Below are 16,799 nucleotides of genomic sequence, written 5' to 3'. Positions count from 1 at the left end.
TCAAGTATGACACATAGAATCCAATCCAATCCAATCCAATCCACTTTATTTATATAGCACATTTAAACAACAAAATGTTTCCAAAGTGCTGCACAACAATATTAAACACAATTAAAAACAATATAAAATAAATGTGATTAAAAACAATTTCAAAGGGTAAAACCAATTAAAACAGTAAATAGAAAGCAAAAGCAAAATTTTAAAAACACAGGGGACAACAGAGGACCACACAACTCACGTAGTGTTAAAAGCCAGAGAATAAAAGTGGGTCTTAAGACGAGACTTAAAACACTCCACTGTGGGAGCAGTTCGAACATGGAGGGGCAGAGTGTTCCAGAGCTTAGGGCCGACCACAGAGAAGGCCCTGTCTCCCCTGGTTTTAAGTCTCGTCTTGGACACCACGAGCTGGAGCTGGCTCTCGGACCTCAGAGCGCGCGCAGGATTGTAAGTTTGGATGAGGTCCGAGATATACTGAGGTGCCAGTCCATGTAAAGCTTTAAAAACAAACAGCAAGGTTTTAAAATCAATTCTAAAATGAACAGGGAGCCAGTGCAAACTCTCAAGGATTGGGGTTATATGCTGGCGTCTCCTGGCCCCTGTTAAAAGTCGTGCTGCCGCATTCTGGACTAACTGCAACCGGGAGAGAGCTTTTTGGCTAATGCCAGCATAAAGTGCATTGCAGTAGTCCAGGCGACTTGAAATAAAAGCATGCACGACTTGTTCAAAAAGGTTAAAAGATAAAAACGGTTTTACCTTTGCTAAAAGACGAAGATGATAAAAACACGATTTTAAAACGCCATTGACTTGTTTGTCAAGTTTAAAATCGCTGTCTATAGTGACTCCAAGGCTGGTGACTTTGGGACATAGAATGGACCTGCTATCCCCGTTTAAATAAGAAAATCGCATTTCCGTAGGCCTTTAACTATGGATCAACATTCACAATGCTACTTTCTTCATATAAAACACTTTAGGAAGGGATTTTTAGTGTGACTCGTACTTGACGAACTGCAAAAGCCCTTTAGATCTTAGTTTGAGTAGACCAAAACAGAATATATTTTACCTAAGAACTCAATGTCCTGTTCAAATCTAAATACCAAAATAATTTGAGTTGAAAATGTAAGGAAATTTAGAAAGCTTGTGGCCGGTTAGCTCAGTTGGTCAGAGCGTGGTGCTAATAACGCCAAGGTCATGGGTTCAACCCCCATATAGGCCACTGGTTTCCCTTTAAAGAGGATTAACAACATTGACTCAATGCTGCTTTCTGTCTATAAAACACTGTAGTAATTGATTTTTAGTGTCACTCATACTTGATAAACTGACAAAAACTGCAAAAGCACTTTAGATCTTAGTTTGAGTAGAGACCAAATCTGATTTTTTTCCCCTAGGAACTCTATGTTTTGTTCAAATCTAAATACCAAATCAATTTGAGTTTCAAATGTGAAGAAACATAGAAAGTTTGTGGCCGGTTAGCTCAGTTGGTCAGCGCGTGGTGCTAAAAAAGTTAAAGTCATGGGTTCAACACCCGTACAGGCCACTGGTTTCTCTTTAGATAGGTTTAACTATAGATCAGCATTGACTCAATGCTACTTTCTTCATATAAAACACTGAAGGAGTGAATTTCTAGTGTGACTCGTACTTGACAAACTGACAAAAAACGCAAAAGCCCTTTAGGTCTTAGTTTGAGTAGACCAAAACAGAATATATTTTACGTAAGAACTCAATGTCTTGTTTAAATCTAAATACTAAAATAATTTGAGTTGAAAATGTATCGAAATTTCGAAAGTTTGTGGCCGGTTAGCTCAGTTGGTCAGAGTGTGGTGCTAATAACGCCAATGTCATGGGTTCAATCCCCGTACGGGCCACTGGTTTCTCTTTAGATAGGTTTAACTATAGATCAACATTGACTCAATGCTACTTTCTTCATATAAAACACTGTAGGAATGAATTTTTAGTGTGACTTGTACTTGACAAACTGACAAAAACTGCAAAAGCCCTTTAGATCTTAGTTTGAGTATACCAAAACCTAAGAACTCAATGTCTTGTTCAAATCTAAATACCAAAATAATTTAAGTTGAAAATGTAAGGAAATTTGATGAGTGCGTGGCCGGTTAGCTCAGTTGGTCAGAGCTTGGAGCTAATAACGCTAAGGTCATGGGTTCAACCCCATACAGGCCACTGGTTTCCCTTTAAAGAGGATTAACGACATTGACTCAATGCTGCTTTCTGTCTATAAAACACTGTAGGAATGTATTTTTAGTGTCACTCGTACTTGACAAACTGAAAAAGCCCTTTAGATCTTAGTTTGAGTAGACCAAAACTGAATATAATTTACATAAGAACTAAATGTCTTGTTCATATTGAAATACCAAAATAATTTTAGTTGAAAATGTAAGTAAAGTTATAAAGTTTGTGGCCGTTTAGCTCAGTTGGTCAGAGCGTGGCGCTAAATACGCCAAGGTCATAGGTTCAACCCCTGTACGAGCCACTGGTTTCTCTTTAGATAGGTTTAACTATCGATTAACAACATTGACTCAATGCTGCTTTCTGTCTATAAAACACTGTAGGAATGGATTTTTAGTGTCACTCATACTTGATAAACTGACAAAAACTACAAAAGCACTTTAGATCTTAGTTTGAGTAGACCAAAACAGATTTTTTTTCCCCTATGAACTCAATGTTTTGTTAAAATCTAAATACCAAATTAATTTGAGTTGAAAATGTAAGAAACTTAAAAAGACTGTGCCTGGTTAGCTCAGTTGGCCAGAGCGTGGTGCTAATAACGCCGAGGTCATGGGTTCAACCCCAGTACAGGCCACTGGTTTCTTGTTAAGAAGTTTATCTACAGATTGACTCAATGCTATTTCTTTTCTCTATGTGAAACACTCTATGAACGGCTTTTTAGTGTGACTTGTACTTGACAAACTTCCAAAAACTGCCAGAGTGTTTTGTGTCTTAGTTCGAGTAGACAAAAACAGAATAATTTTTTCGAACCTCATTGTCATGTCCAAATCTAAATACATCCATCCATTTTTTACCGCTTGTCCCTTTTGGGGTCGCGGAGGGTGCTGGAGCCTATCTTATTTGCATTCGGGCGGAAGGGGGGGGGTACACCCTGGACAAGTCGCCACCTCATCGCAGATCTAAATACATACCAAAATAATTGGAATTGAAAATGTAAGGACATTTTTAGAATTTGTGGCCGGTTAGCTCAGTTGGTCAGAGCGTGGTGCTAATAACGCCAAGGTCATGGGTTCAACCCCCGTAAAGGCCACTGGTTTCTCTTTAAAGAGGTTTAACTATCAATTAACAACATTGACTCAATGCTGCTTTCTGTCTGTAAAACACTTTATGAAAGAACTCTTAGTGTCACTTGTACTTGACAAACTGACAAAAACTGCAAAAGCACTTTGGATATTAGTTTGAGTTGACCAAAACAGTTTTTTTCCCCCTAGGAATTCAATGTCTTGTTCAAATCTAAATACCAAAATAATTAGAGTTGGAAATGTAAGGACATTTAGGGAGTTTGTGGCCAGTTAGCTCAGTTGGTCAGAGTTTGGTGCTGGTAATGCTAAGCTCATAGGTTCAACCCCTGTTTGGGCCATTGGTTTCTCTTTAGATAGGTTTAACTATAGATCAAAAACATTGACTCAGTGCTACTTTCTTCATATAAAACACTGTAGAAATGGATTTTTAGTGACTCGTACTTGACAAACTGACAAAAACTGCAAAAACAGATTTTTTTCTTCCTAGGAACTCAATGTCCTGTTCAAATCTAATTACCAAAATAATTTGAGTTGAAAATGTAAGGAAATTTCAAATGTATGTTGCCGGTTAGCTCAGTTGATCAGAGCGTGGTGCTATTAAGACCAAGGTCATGGGTTCAACCCCGTACGGGCCACTGGTTTCTCTTTCGATAGGTTTAACTATAGATCAACATTGACTCAATGCTACTTTCTCTATATAAAACACGGTAGGAATTGATTTTTAGTGTGACTCGTACTTGACAAACTGACAAAAACTGCCAAAGCACTTTGGATCTTAGTTTGAGTGGACCAAAACAGATTTTTTTCCCCTTGGAACTTAATGTCTTGTTCAAATCTAAACACTAAATTAATTTGAGTTGAAAATGGAAGGACATTTAGGAAGTTGAAAAAAAAAAAAAAAGAAAGGAAAAAAAAAATGGAGGGTTGTTTTCCAGGTGAGAACATTGAATAACATGTACTCTGAGTGCTTGATGAAATTGTATTCCATGGAGGGTTTAAACATTTTTTTAGTAAAGTAGTTTTGTCAAAACAAAAAACACATTTTCTTTATTTTAGAGTCAAAGGTTATGTGAGTGCATATTTTTGCACTCAGTCATTATAAAACATTTTCATTGTTTTTCTATGCATTTAGCTTGTAGCAATCTTTGTTGCAAGTCAATGGCAACTGAAGAGAGACTGAAACGGTCTTGGAGCTGAGTCTAATCTTACAATCACAACTGTCTCCTTCATTGCAAATGTTGATTCAATATTGGAAGAGAACATCAATGTCAAGCTAGTAGGAGGATTACCAGGGGGAGGTGGCGCCTCCTTGCAGCAGCATAATCCAGGCTTTGTTAGTGTCTTTTTTGTTATTTTTTTTAATGGGAATCTCAAATACTTTCCATTTGCAGGTGGTCTCAAAACATAACCCCGCTAATCTACTACATTGTTATATAGTAAAAGTGAAAAAAAAAGTGGATTTTAAAACTATTTGTTTCCTTGGCAGTGGTGTTGTTGTTGGGACCTCCTTGTCCAAATATCTCCTTGAGAAATCCAGGGTTGTTTTCCAGGTGAGAACATTGAATAACATGTACTCTGAGTGCTTGATGAAATTGTATTTCATGGAGGGTTTAAACATTTTTTTTAGTAAAGTAGTTTTGTCAAAACAAAAAACACATTTTCTTTATTTTAGAGTCAAAGGTTATGTGAGTGCATGTTTTTGCACTCACTCATTATAAAACATTTTCTACTCTCTGCACTCGTCTACACTGCATTGAAAAATAAAGGCAACACGTTTATCATCCAGATTGCAATAAATAAAACAATCCTTGATTTTTCATATTTTGTCAAAAGGGTAATTGTATGCAAGCACATAGACAACATACCCACTATACACAGATACAGTATGTGAAGGGAGGTCTCAGATTAGAACACAGATCCATTGATGATTGTGCCTATTTAGATTAAACATGCAAAATCACCTTGTTTACATTTCAGATTTGTGTATTTTTTGTCATTTGTTATGCTTCTGATGACTGTTTTTCTCTCAGCTTCAGAATAAATAATTAAAATGACCCTTTTTAAGATGATGGTGGGCCCTAGTGGTGTTATTTGCTGCCACTTTTCATGCAGATGGCGTGGGTTTGATATCCAGCACAGGGCCCCAACATGCAGCCATTAGAAAAGTGTTATATTAGGATAGGCAAAACTAAGACAAACAAATCATGTGTAGCGACACCTGGGAGAAGGTGAAAATACTACTTTTCCTATTAGCTATTGAGCTCCAAGATTGTACCTTTTTGACTTTGCAAGTGGTATACTGTATCTACCGTACATGTCTTGTTGAAGGGACAAAAAATAGGTATTGCACTAATATGACGTCATCAAATTCTAAATTCCAATTTGATTTTTTGTTCAGGCCAATGGGGAGAGGAACTACCATGTGTTCTATGAGCTTTTGGCAGGTATGAATGACTGGAACAAACAGGACTTCTACCTTCAGGGAGCCGAGACTTATTACTACCTGAACCAAGTATACCAAAAGCCTTTTTCTCCAGTTGTGTTCCTTTCATTTTTTTTTAACCCTATGTGTACCTTCTATAGGGTGGCGCCTGTGAGTTGAAAGGAAAGTTGGACAGAAAAGATTTCCAGTTGTTAGTTCAGTGCTTTGAAAAAATTGGTCTCAGTACTGACCAGATCTTCACCATTTGGGCCATTCTTTCCTCTATTTTGCAGCTGGGCAACATCTGCTTCAGTTCACATGAGGTATGTCCTTCAGAAAAATGAAAGGAACATTTCAGACATCAGTTTCAAACATACATTTTTGTTCTTTCAGAGTGAGTCCTTTGAGGTGGCTCTCATCTATAGTGAGTCTGAGGCTCGAAGGATCAGCTCTATGCTTAAGATATCTTATGAGGCACTACAGAACACCATAACACACAAAATCACAGTGAGTCACTCAACCTTTCAAAGTATTTTTAAATCATGAAATGTCTCTGTTGGTTCTGCCCTGACCGACCCGTCGTCTTGTCCACAGAAGACAACCTATGACAGGATCTACTGTCCCCTGTCTGTGGAGAGTGCCATCGAATCGAGGTAAGACTCAGGCAGAAGATGTAACACCAGTCCATTTTTTCTTCTACACCTATGCATGCATGTTTTCATGACCATTGAGTCTGGTAAAAGGGACAAATACTTTGGACAACACCAGTTGATTAAAGCTTCATGCACTATTGTTATTGTTATTATTGTTTTACAAGACAAGGCCAATGTTCAATCTGAGATTTATTAAATGTTCATATCCTACCTAATTGCTAGTACCAGTCGTATCGAATCAATTTGTCTGTCTGAATAAACCAGGATCCAATGCTAGCAACCCCTCTTTTCCTTAATTCCACTGAAGCCTCCTCATTACATAACATACATATGTAACATGCATGCACGTGCACACACCACTCAATATAAGGACATAAGGGGCTGAAGAACAGCCAGTCATGTGAAGGCTACCGCTGGTCAATCATGTCCCCCTGCCCTCTTGACATTTGTCCGTCTCCTCGGGCTGAAGACCGTGTTTATTTCCACTGCATCTGCAAAGTGAAGTGAAGTGAAGTGAATTATATTTATATAGCGCTTTTTTCTAGTGACTCAAAGCGCTTTTACATAGTGAAACCCAATATCTAAGTCACATTTAAACCAAAGATAGTGAGCAAGCTGACTGGTCAGTTTGTTAGTGCGGGATGACTTCAGTTTGGGGATGAGGACAAAACTGTGTTTCTTCTGCCAACAACTGCATTTCAGCCCAGAGAATTGCCTTGAAACTTTGTGCCGAGACTCCAGTGATGAAATTGTTTTATCCACCCATTCTGATTATGCGAAAGTACTCCACTCTGTCCTGTAAGGGCCTTGAAGGCAGTTGTAGCCCATTCATAGTCCCATTATACAGCTGACAACCTGTTTGTGTCTTATGGTGAATCGATGTTGGGTCGGCCGGTTTGCAAATTGGTGCCGCCTGCCTTATTTAAATTAAGATTTTGCGAGTACTATACGGGGCATGACCAAGGAGACACTCTCGTTTGCTGTACATTCATGTTATCATGATACTTGTGGTATTTGGTATTTTTTCAGACATGCATGAGACGTGTACTACTTTTTATGGGCATTTTTAGAAGCCAAAGGTGTGCTCATTGGAGGGAGGCTGCACTTACTCGGGCTCAAGATGCAAAAAGGTATAGAGAAGTTTTCCTCGTCCGAGATTTCCATCCGTCCATTTTCTACCACTTGTCCCTCTCAGGGTTGCGCGGGTGACTGGAGCCTATTTAATGATACATATTCTCTGTAAAAAAAAAAAAAGTCATTAAAAGATATTAAAGGACACAAAAACGCATCAATTTAATTTGTTTTAATGAGTCCTTAAATCAGGGGTGTCAAACTGAAATACAGAATGGGCCAAAATTTAAAACTCAACAAAGCCGCGGGCCAAGGTTGAACAAATTAACCTTTTGATAGGGACCCAAACAAGTTTTGCATTGAATATTGAACAAGCAAGGCTTATATAACTTTATAGTGACATGCAAAATCGAGTTTCAAATAATAATAATAATAATTAAAAAATATCAATGGCATATCAAATACAATTCAAATAAAAATGTAATGTCTCTTTTGTATTTGCAGCCTTCTAGGGTAAATATCAACATTAACTTTTTCCCCAGGCTAATAAATTAGAAAATAAAATAACAATGAATAAACCAACCATTCAGGACTTTAAACTGCTCAGTTTGCAACACACTGATCTAATCTGATGTGTTTGGAGGTAGCGGGGGTGTATATTGCGGAAGAGTTAAGGCTGCATGGGATTCTGGGTATTTGTTTTGTTGTGTTTATGTTGTGTTACGGTGCAGATGTTCTCCCGAAATGTGTTTGTCATTCTTGTTTGGTGTGGATTCACAGTGTGGCGTATATTTCTAACAGTGTTAAAGTTATTTATACGAGCACCGTCAGTGTAACCTGTTTCGCTGTTGGCTAAGTATGCGTTGCATTCACGTGTGTGTGCGTACTGAAGCCGCAGATATTATGTGACTGGGCCAGCATTCGCTGGACTGGGTGAAAAGCGGACGTGATGATTTTTGGGAGGGGCACTGAAATTTGAGAGTCTCCCGGGAGGGTTGGCAAATATGAGAATTAGCGGTGAATGCGGTGTTACCACGGCACCGCCGCTGAATATAATCGGCGGGCCAGCTCTAGTGTTAATTTGATATCGCCTCAAGGGCCAAGTGAAATTAAACGGCGGGCCAAATTTGACACCCATGCCTTAAATTCTCTCGCAGCTCTATATTTATAAAATAATGTTGCTGAATAGAACATATGTCTAATATTTTTTATTTCTGATCGTCCAAAACATTGACAAAGACACATAGGACGGAAGATTCTCGTCTGTCCATCGTCTGTCTGTGCAGCGCGAGCATTGATCCTGCAGCCGTGTGTGTAACTGTCAGTTTGCACGTCCTTCTCACCCGTGCTAAATAAAACGCAAAATAGTGCTCACAAAACGGTGATGAGTGTTGATAAATCACAATGTGCGTGCTAAATAATTATATATGCATTTTCTCCTCCAGTATTGTGGGCGTTTTGATGATCAGCATATATTTTGCATATTGATGAAGACAGAGACTCAAAATGGATGGGGCGGTATGGCGTAGTGGGTAGAGCGGCCGTGCCAGAAACCTGAGGGTCCGCCTCTTGACATCCAAATCGCTGCCGTTGTGTCCTTGGGCAGGACACTTCACCTTTGCCCTCGGTGCCGCTCACACTGGTGAATGAATGATGAATGAATGATAGGTGGTGATTGGAGGGGCCGTAGGCGCAAACTGGCAGCCTCGCTTCCGTCAGTCTACCCCAGGGCAGCTGTGGCTACAAATGTAGCTTACCACCACTAGGTGTGAATGAATGATGGGTTCCCACTTCTCTGTGAGCGCTTTGAGTATCTAACAATAGAAAAGCGCGAAATAAAATCTAGTCCATTATTATTATTATTATTATTTATTGGGCCTTCCTTCTTCTGGGCTGGAAGAGGGTGGTGTTGTGATAATGTAGAACAACCCACTGATACAAGCTTATTGAAGAAAGATAACTTTATTCACTGCTTAGCAAATATCAGAACAGCACTGCAGTTCACCCACACACCAGTTGTATACTTCTATGTGATGTCATCAACCTATTGTCTACTGCAAACCCCTGTATGACATTATATCGATTAGGAAGCAGATGTGTCCTGTCTCTCTTACACAATGTCAGTCAGCTTGCATTTTTAGGGCCCTGCTGACCAAAACACTGACCCCCAACATGGCCACCATTGTCTTGTTTATCACTTCTTCCTTGCAACTCCCCAAGATAGGAGACATTCAGCATCCTTGGTAATTTGATCCCAGGGGCTAGCATATGCAAACAATGTGCAAGGATTGTGGGGTTTGATGGACATTTCAGGAAACGACAAAGCGCCAGTGCACACGACTATGGAAGCTCTGATGACTACAGACATTCTGCCTGGAGTCCACGCTACTCACAGTACACTCATCAAATCTGTGAATCACCATGCAGGTCAAAAATATTGTAGCGTTGGATGGGTTAACAATGGTCTTTACTTAAAGATGTCAAGAAATGCTGACACTCCGTATGATCAAAAACAAGTTTAATGATCACGTTCATTTTACGTACACACACTCAAGTTAATGCAACGCATACTTGGTCAACAGCCATACATGTCACACTAAGGGTGGCTGTATAAACAACTTTAACACTGTGACAAACGTGCGCCACACTGTGAAACCACACCAAACAACAATGACAAACACATTTCAGGAGAACATCCGCACTGCAACACAACATAATAATAATAATGGATTAGATTTACATAGCGCTTCACAGAGAAGTGAGAACCCATCATTCATTCACACCTGATGGTGGTAAGCTACTTTCGTAGCCACAGCCATTCTGGGGTAGACTGACAGAAGCGTGGCTGCCAGTTTGCGCCTATGGCCCCTCCGACCACCACCTATCATTCATTCACCAGGGGTGGTGTCTTACCCAAGGACACAACGGCAGCGATTTGGATGGTAAGAGGCGGGGAGCAAACCTGCAACCCTCAGGTTTCTGGCACTGCCACTCTACCCACTACGCCATGCCGCCCCAAACATAAACACAACAGAACAAATACCCAGAACCTTTTGCAGCACCAACTCTTCCGAGACGCTACAATATGTTTTTCCTCTCTTACAGAGATTCCATTGCCAAAGCCTTGTACTCAGTGTTATTTGACTGGTTGTTAGACCAGATCAATAACTGGCTGAATCCCACAGAAATGGACAACACCGTGGGCATAGTAGACATCTACGGATTTGAAGTAAATATGTACAGTAGTGCGCTTTAGGATGTATGAATCAAAATGGCATGTAAAAATATGATTCGTTAACACATCTTTTTTTTTGCAGGACCTTGGAATCAACAGTTTTGAACAGTTGTGTATCAACTTTGCCAATGAACAGCTGCAGCATTTTTTCAGCCACACTGTGATCACTCAAGAGCAGGTGAGTAAGAAAAGAACACAATTTAAGTGTTGATGCATGATCCATCCAAAATGTGCACGGTGTGTATATCTTAAAGAAATTATAATATATTGTCAAGCTGTGCAGAGGAGCTGATAGCCTTTGTTACAAAATAATTTGAATGTGTTAGTTTTCAAATTTTCTTGAATTGAACATGATTTTTTTGGCTTTCTTACTAATGTTACATTTCTATTTTATACACTTATTTACTTATTTTGTATATTTATTTATTATTTAATTCATGATTTATTGTATCTATAATTTATATCTTTTATCTAATAAATGAACCAAACTCAACCTACATTATAATGTTGGTTTTAGCTAAGTTGAGTACACTTATAAATAAGTGTATGTAAACTTCTGACCGGACCTGCAAATATACACTATTGCTCTCAAAAATATCCAACCCCCATTTTGAATAACATGTGTTTGCTACATGTACTTTATTTTTGATATTTGGACTTTCTTAATAAGTAGTGACACCTATTTTGAGCTATATTATTTGAACTTTTCAACTCATTACTCACTACGGTATATTTATTTTGCTTATTTCAGTTGTTATTTTGGGTTGCAAATAAATATAACAAATGATTTTAAGAGTATCAGTTAAAATAAATGCCATAAAATTAAATTAAACTATTAGGAGCAGATTTGGGATTCAACGGTAAAGTCTCCTCGTGGTTCGGTACATATCTCGGTACAGTAAGGGAACAAAAAAAAAGAAGCGGAAAATAAAAAACATTGTCTCATGAAGGGCGAACAGAACATATATACCTTTTCATCCCTAATTAGTATCATGGTTGTCCTAGGCCATAGTTCTAATCGGTACAAGTACAGTTCCGATTTAAACTATGACTAAGGACCTTCAGGCCTAACCTTCTAGGGCCCATTCAAATATTAATATTTAATTTGTAATCTTACACTTTATTTAATTTTTTAGCATGCATGCCCCCTCATCCCTAATATACACTAAAGTACTTGCAATTTAAGAAGACTAACCTTTGTCAAATGACATGTAAAAACATGTGCTCATCACAAAGATCTTCATAATTTGGACATACATCTGCACATACAAAATGCCGAACAGGCTATCAAATAATGGAACTGATCAAGCTTTCGAAAGATAAAGGCTTCGGTCAGACGGATTAACACAGAAATTAATACCAATACAATGTATATTTCACCAAAAATAAGGGTTTAATTAAATAACAAAAGACAAATAATGAAAAAAATAACCTCCTCTCTGAGCTGCCACCTTATCGTGGTAGAGGAGTTTGCGTGTCCCAATGATTCTAGGAGCTATGTTGTCCGGAGGCTTCTATGCCCCCTGGTAGGGTCTCCCAAGACAAACAAGTCCTAGGTGAGGGATCAGACAAAGAGCAGCTCGAAGACTTCTATGGAAATACAACAACCGAGACTCAGATTTCCCTCGCCCGGACGCGGGTCACCGGGGCCCCCCTCTGGTGCCAGGCCCGGAGTTGGGGCACGATGGCGAGCGCCTGGTGGCCGGGTCTGTCCCCATGGGGCCCGGCCGGGCACAGCCCGAAGAGACAATGTAGGCCCCACCTCCAATGGGCTCACCACTCATGGGAGGGGCCATAGAGGTCGGGTGTGCTGTGAGCTGTGCGGCAGCCGAAGGCAGGGCACTTGGTGGTCCGATCCTCGGCTACATAAGCTAGCTCTTGAGACGTGGAATGTCACCTCGCTGGGGGGGAAGGAGCCTGAGCTAGTGCGCGAGGTGGAGAAGTTCCGGCTAGATATAGTCGGTCTCACTTCGATGCACAGCAAGGGCTCTGGAACCAGTTCTCTCGAGAGGGGCTGGATTCTCTTACACACTGGCGTTGCACGCAGTGAGAGGCGACGGGCTGGGGTAGCAATTGTTGTTGCCCCCCCGGCTCAAAGCCTGCATGTTGGAGTTCAACCCAGTGGAGGAGAGAGTAGCTTTCCTCCGCCTTCGGGTGGGGGGGACCGGTCCTGACTGTTGTTTGTGCTTACGCACCAAGCAACAGTTCAGAGTACCCGCCCTTTTTGGATACACTCGAGGGAGTACTGGAAAGTGCTCCCCCAGGTGATTCCCTTGTCCTACTGGGGGACTTCAACGCTCATGTTGGCAACGACAGTGAAACCTGGAGAGGCGTGATTGGGAAGAATGGCCGCCCGGATCTGAACCCGAGTGGTGTTTTGTTATTGGACTTTTGTGCTCGTCACAGATTTCCCCAACAAACACCATGTTCAAACATAAGGGTGTCCATATGTGTACTTGGCACCAAGACACCCTAGGCCGCAGTTCTATGATCGACTTTGTAGTTGTGTCATCGGATTTGCGGCCTCATGTTTTGGACACTCGGGTGAAGAGAGGGGCGGAGCTTTCTACCGATCCCCACCTAGTGGTGAGTTGGCTGCAATGGTGGGGGAGGATGCCGGACGGACCTGGCAGGCCCAAACGCATTGTGAGGGTCTACTGGGAACGTCTAGCAGAGTCTCCTGTCAGAGAGAGTTTCAATTCCCACCTCCGGAAGAACGTTGAACATGTCACGAGGGAGGTGCTGGACACTGAGTCGGAGTTGACCATGTTCCGCACCTCTATTGTCGATGCGGCTTGATTGGAGCTGTGGCCGCATGGTAGTTGGTGCCTGTCGTGGCGGTAATCCTATAACCCGCTGGTGTCCAGCGGTGAGGGATGCCGTCAAGCTGAAGAAAGAGTCCTTTCGGTTTATTTTGGCTCATAGGACTCCAGAGGCAGCGGACAGGTACCGATAGGCCAAGCGGTGTGCGGCTTCAGCGGTCGCGGAGGCAAAAACTCGGACACGAGAGGGGTTCGGGAAAGCAACGGAAAACGACTTCCGGACAGCTTCGAAGCGATTCTGGACCACCATCCGCCGCCTCAGGAAGGGGAAGCAGTGCACTGTCAACACCGTGTATGGTATAGCCTTAAATATATATATATAACCCAACATGCCGACTAATAAACCCAACTAAATCTGAAATAGGAAAAATCAGCAAAATAATCCTGGACAGAGTCAACACAAAAATCAAGGACAAAACACCACTCAACCAATGGAGAAATACAGCAGCAGTAATCAAATGGTTCAACAACATCCAAGACAAACAACAGCACAACTTTATCTCCTTTGATATCGAAGAATTTTACCCTTCCATCACGCAAGACCTACTGACTCAAGCACTAGACTTCGCCTCAGACTACGACTCAATCACAGGCAACGAAAGAAACATCATCATCCACGCAAAAAACTCCATTCTCATCCACAACAGTACACCATGGCAAAAAAAGAACAATGCAACATTTGACGTCACTATGGGAAGTTTTGACGGAGCAGAAACGTGTGAACTCGTTGGGAGTTTCCTCCTCTCCCAGCTCGCTAGCCTCAATCTGAACCTTGGTATTTACCGTGATGACGGACTGGCAGTGTGTCGCGCCTCGCCAAGGAGCAGCGAGAATACCAAGAAGCGCATATGCCAAATTTTCAAAGAGAACGGCCTACGGATCACGATTGAAGCCAACAAGCAAACCGTCAACTTCCTTGACGTCACTTTCAACCTGAGAAATAACAGCTACCAACCATTCACGAAACCCAACACAACACTCCAATACATGCACCATGACAGCAACCACCCACCCACCACCACGAAAAGAATACCTACCGGAATTAATAAAAGGCTATCGATGCTGTCATCTAGCAAAGCTGAATTTGACCAAGCAACCCCCCCGTACCAAAAAGCCCTTGATGAAAGCGGATACAATTTCACCCTCACCTATGAACCCACGCCAGGAAACCAGCCAAAAAAGAACAGAAAACGAAACGACATCATCTGGTACAACCCCCCATACAGCAAAAACGTCTCAACTAACATTGGACACAAATTCCTCAATCTGATTGACAAACACTTTCCCAAAGACAACACCTTAAGAAAAGTATTCAACAAGAACAACATTAAATTGAGCTACAGCTGTATGAACAATATACGACAAATCATCTCAAACCACAACAAAACAATTGCAAATGAGCCGTCGGCCCCACGGACAGAGCGACTCCAAAACCAACAAAGGCTGTAACTGTCGAAAGAAACCTGATTGCCCTCTCAACGGGGGGTGCTTACAAACATCAGTTGTCTACCAATCTAAGGTAATACGCAAGGACATTAACACATCCGACACATATGTAGGATTAACCGAGGGAGAATTCAAAACCAGATGGAACAATCACAAGGCTTCTTTCAGGAACCAAAACCTGCGGAATACCACAGAACTCAGCAAACACATTTGGGACCTCAAAGACAATAATGTTGAATATTCAATAACATGGCAAATTCTTGCATCCAGCACACCTTACAATAGTGGTAATAAAAGATGCAACCTATGCTTGAAAGAGAAACTGTTTATTATTTACCGTCCAAACCTGTCATCCCTCAACAAGCGCAGCGAAATTGTAACAGCATGCCGCCACAGACGGAAACACCTCCTAGGTAACACATGAGCCAATCACCACGCCCCTACGCCAGCCTGTACCCACCCACTCTGTGCCCTATATAAACCATGGTATGTGAATGCTCCCATTAAAACCTCCTGATGATTGAGGGAACCCCCCCTCATGAAACAGGCCTGTAGAGATGAAATAGTCTTGTGATTTTTTCCCCACACATACATATATATATATATATATATATATATATATATATATATATATATATATATATATATATATATATATATATATATATATATATATATATATATATATTCTTTAATTTAATTTCTTAGCAGTTAGTTTTTATTCCAGCATATGAGAGTCAGAAGTGGCTCTTTGTACATATGACAAGTGAACAATAACAGTCACAAGATCTGGACTTTGGTTTTGGCCCACTGTCCCTCCTTACATTTACAGATCAATTACCTTCATTTTCACCACACTACTATTGATGAATATTGTATGAGTGATCATTCATTCTCTGTGACTCCTTCAGGAGGAGTACACTACAGAACAGATCCAGTTGTGCCCAGTGTTATTAAAGGACTTTAACCCCTGCCTGGAGTTAATCTCCTCAAGACCATACGGCATCTTCCGCATACTTGATGACCAGACCTGCCTCCCCCAAGTAAATTATTACACAACCTAAAGCAGTGATTCTCAACTGGTGGATCCAAACCCATCCGTTGTGGGTGGGTCTTTGCCTGTTGTTGTTTTTTTCACTGAATATAAGATAACTGACAAAGAAAACAAAAAAAACTTCCTTAGCTTGGGTCACCACTTCGTTTAGAATCACTGCTTTGGATCATTTCTTCTCTAATCTCATGTCAAACTAGCGAGACAGTCCATGTGACACAGCATAGTTTGTTTGTCACAGATGTTAATTTGGCAGTGTCACTAGTTTACGATAGTGGTGAGGCAACCATATTCCTCTAAATCCATAGTGCTACAACCCCATGACATTTGCAAGACTGGAACCTGCTGGCATTCTTAGTACTGTGTTATCTGTCCAGCTCATCCTGTAGTATGTGACAACTTGTGTCACTAGTGTTTTGGTACAACCCTTATAGTTATATATAATTATTGGTTAATTTGTTGTCACATCTATCCAGTACACATGCATAATCACATGGGTGAAGCAAATATTATTCTAATGGATAGTCAAACGCATACAGTAGTAACGGCCTACTTGTAGCTTGTGTAGTTCCATCATGCTCTTGCTGAAGTGATAGTATATACTAGCATGTATACTAGAAGTTCTTGGAAGCATTTGCTTTTCAAATGTGCAAGTTTTAATAGATTTTGTGTAACCTGAATCTTATTTTTCCTTGATAGGCAACTGATCACACCTTTCTCCAAAAGTGCCACTACCACCATGGTAACAGTCCTTACTATGCCAAGCCCAAAAAGCCTGAGCCAACATTTACCATATTTCACTATGCTGCAACTGTCACATATCAGGTACAGCTCTG

At 40.8% G+C, this 16,799-nt stretch overlaps 1 protein-coding gene and 3 non-coding genes across 4 annotated transcripts in view; all 4 read left to right on the top strand.

Annotated features, from left to right (window-relative positions):
- Positions 1-16,799, top strand: part of myo15b (myosin XVB) — a 194,484-nt gene that overhangs the window by 77,438 nt on the left and 100,247 nt on the right. Inside the window, exons 9-17 of the mRNA XM_072914051.1 lie at positions 4,750-4,813; positions 5,662-5,775; positions 5,847-6,008; positions 6,079-6,192; positions 6,280-6,338; positions 10,515-10,638; positions 10,727-10,822; positions 15,824-15,955; positions 16,663-16,788. Of these exons, the coding sequence (XP_072770152.1) occupies positions 4,750-4,813; positions 5,662-5,775; positions 5,847-6,008; positions 6,079-6,192; positions 6,280-6,338; positions 10,515-10,638; positions 10,727-10,822; positions 15,824-15,955; positions 16,663-16,788 (991 nt within the window). The remainder of the gene's footprint in view (positions 1-4,749; positions 4,814-5,661; positions 5,776-5,846; positions 6,009-6,078; positions 6,193-6,279; positions 6,339-10,514; positions 10,639-10,726; positions 10,823-15,823; positions 15,956-16,662; positions 16,789-16,799) is intronic.
- trnai-aau (transfer RNA isoleucine (anticodon AAU)) lies at positions 1,140-1,213 on the top strand. The gene has a single exon. It is a non-coding gene; the product is annotated as a tRNA-Ile (tRNA).
- On the top strand, positions 1,789-1,862 carry trnai-aau (transfer RNA isoleucine (anticodon AAU)). Its single transcript has one exon. It is a non-coding gene; the product is annotated as a tRNA-Ile (tRNA).
- Positions 3,198-3,271, top strand: trnai-aau (transfer RNA isoleucine (anticodon AAU)). Its single transcript has one exon. It is a non-coding gene; the product is annotated as a tRNA-Ile (tRNA).

Source organism: Nerophis lumbriciformis, linkage group LG11 (genome assembly GCF_033978685.3).
Source record: "Nerophis lumbriciformis linkage group LG11, RoL_Nlum_v2.1, whole genome shotgun sequence".
NCBI lineage: Eukaryota > Metazoa > Chordata > Actinopteri > Syngnathiformes > Syngnathidae > Nerophis > Nerophis lumbriciformis.
This window is presented reverse-complemented; position numbering and strand designations above follow the sequence as displayed.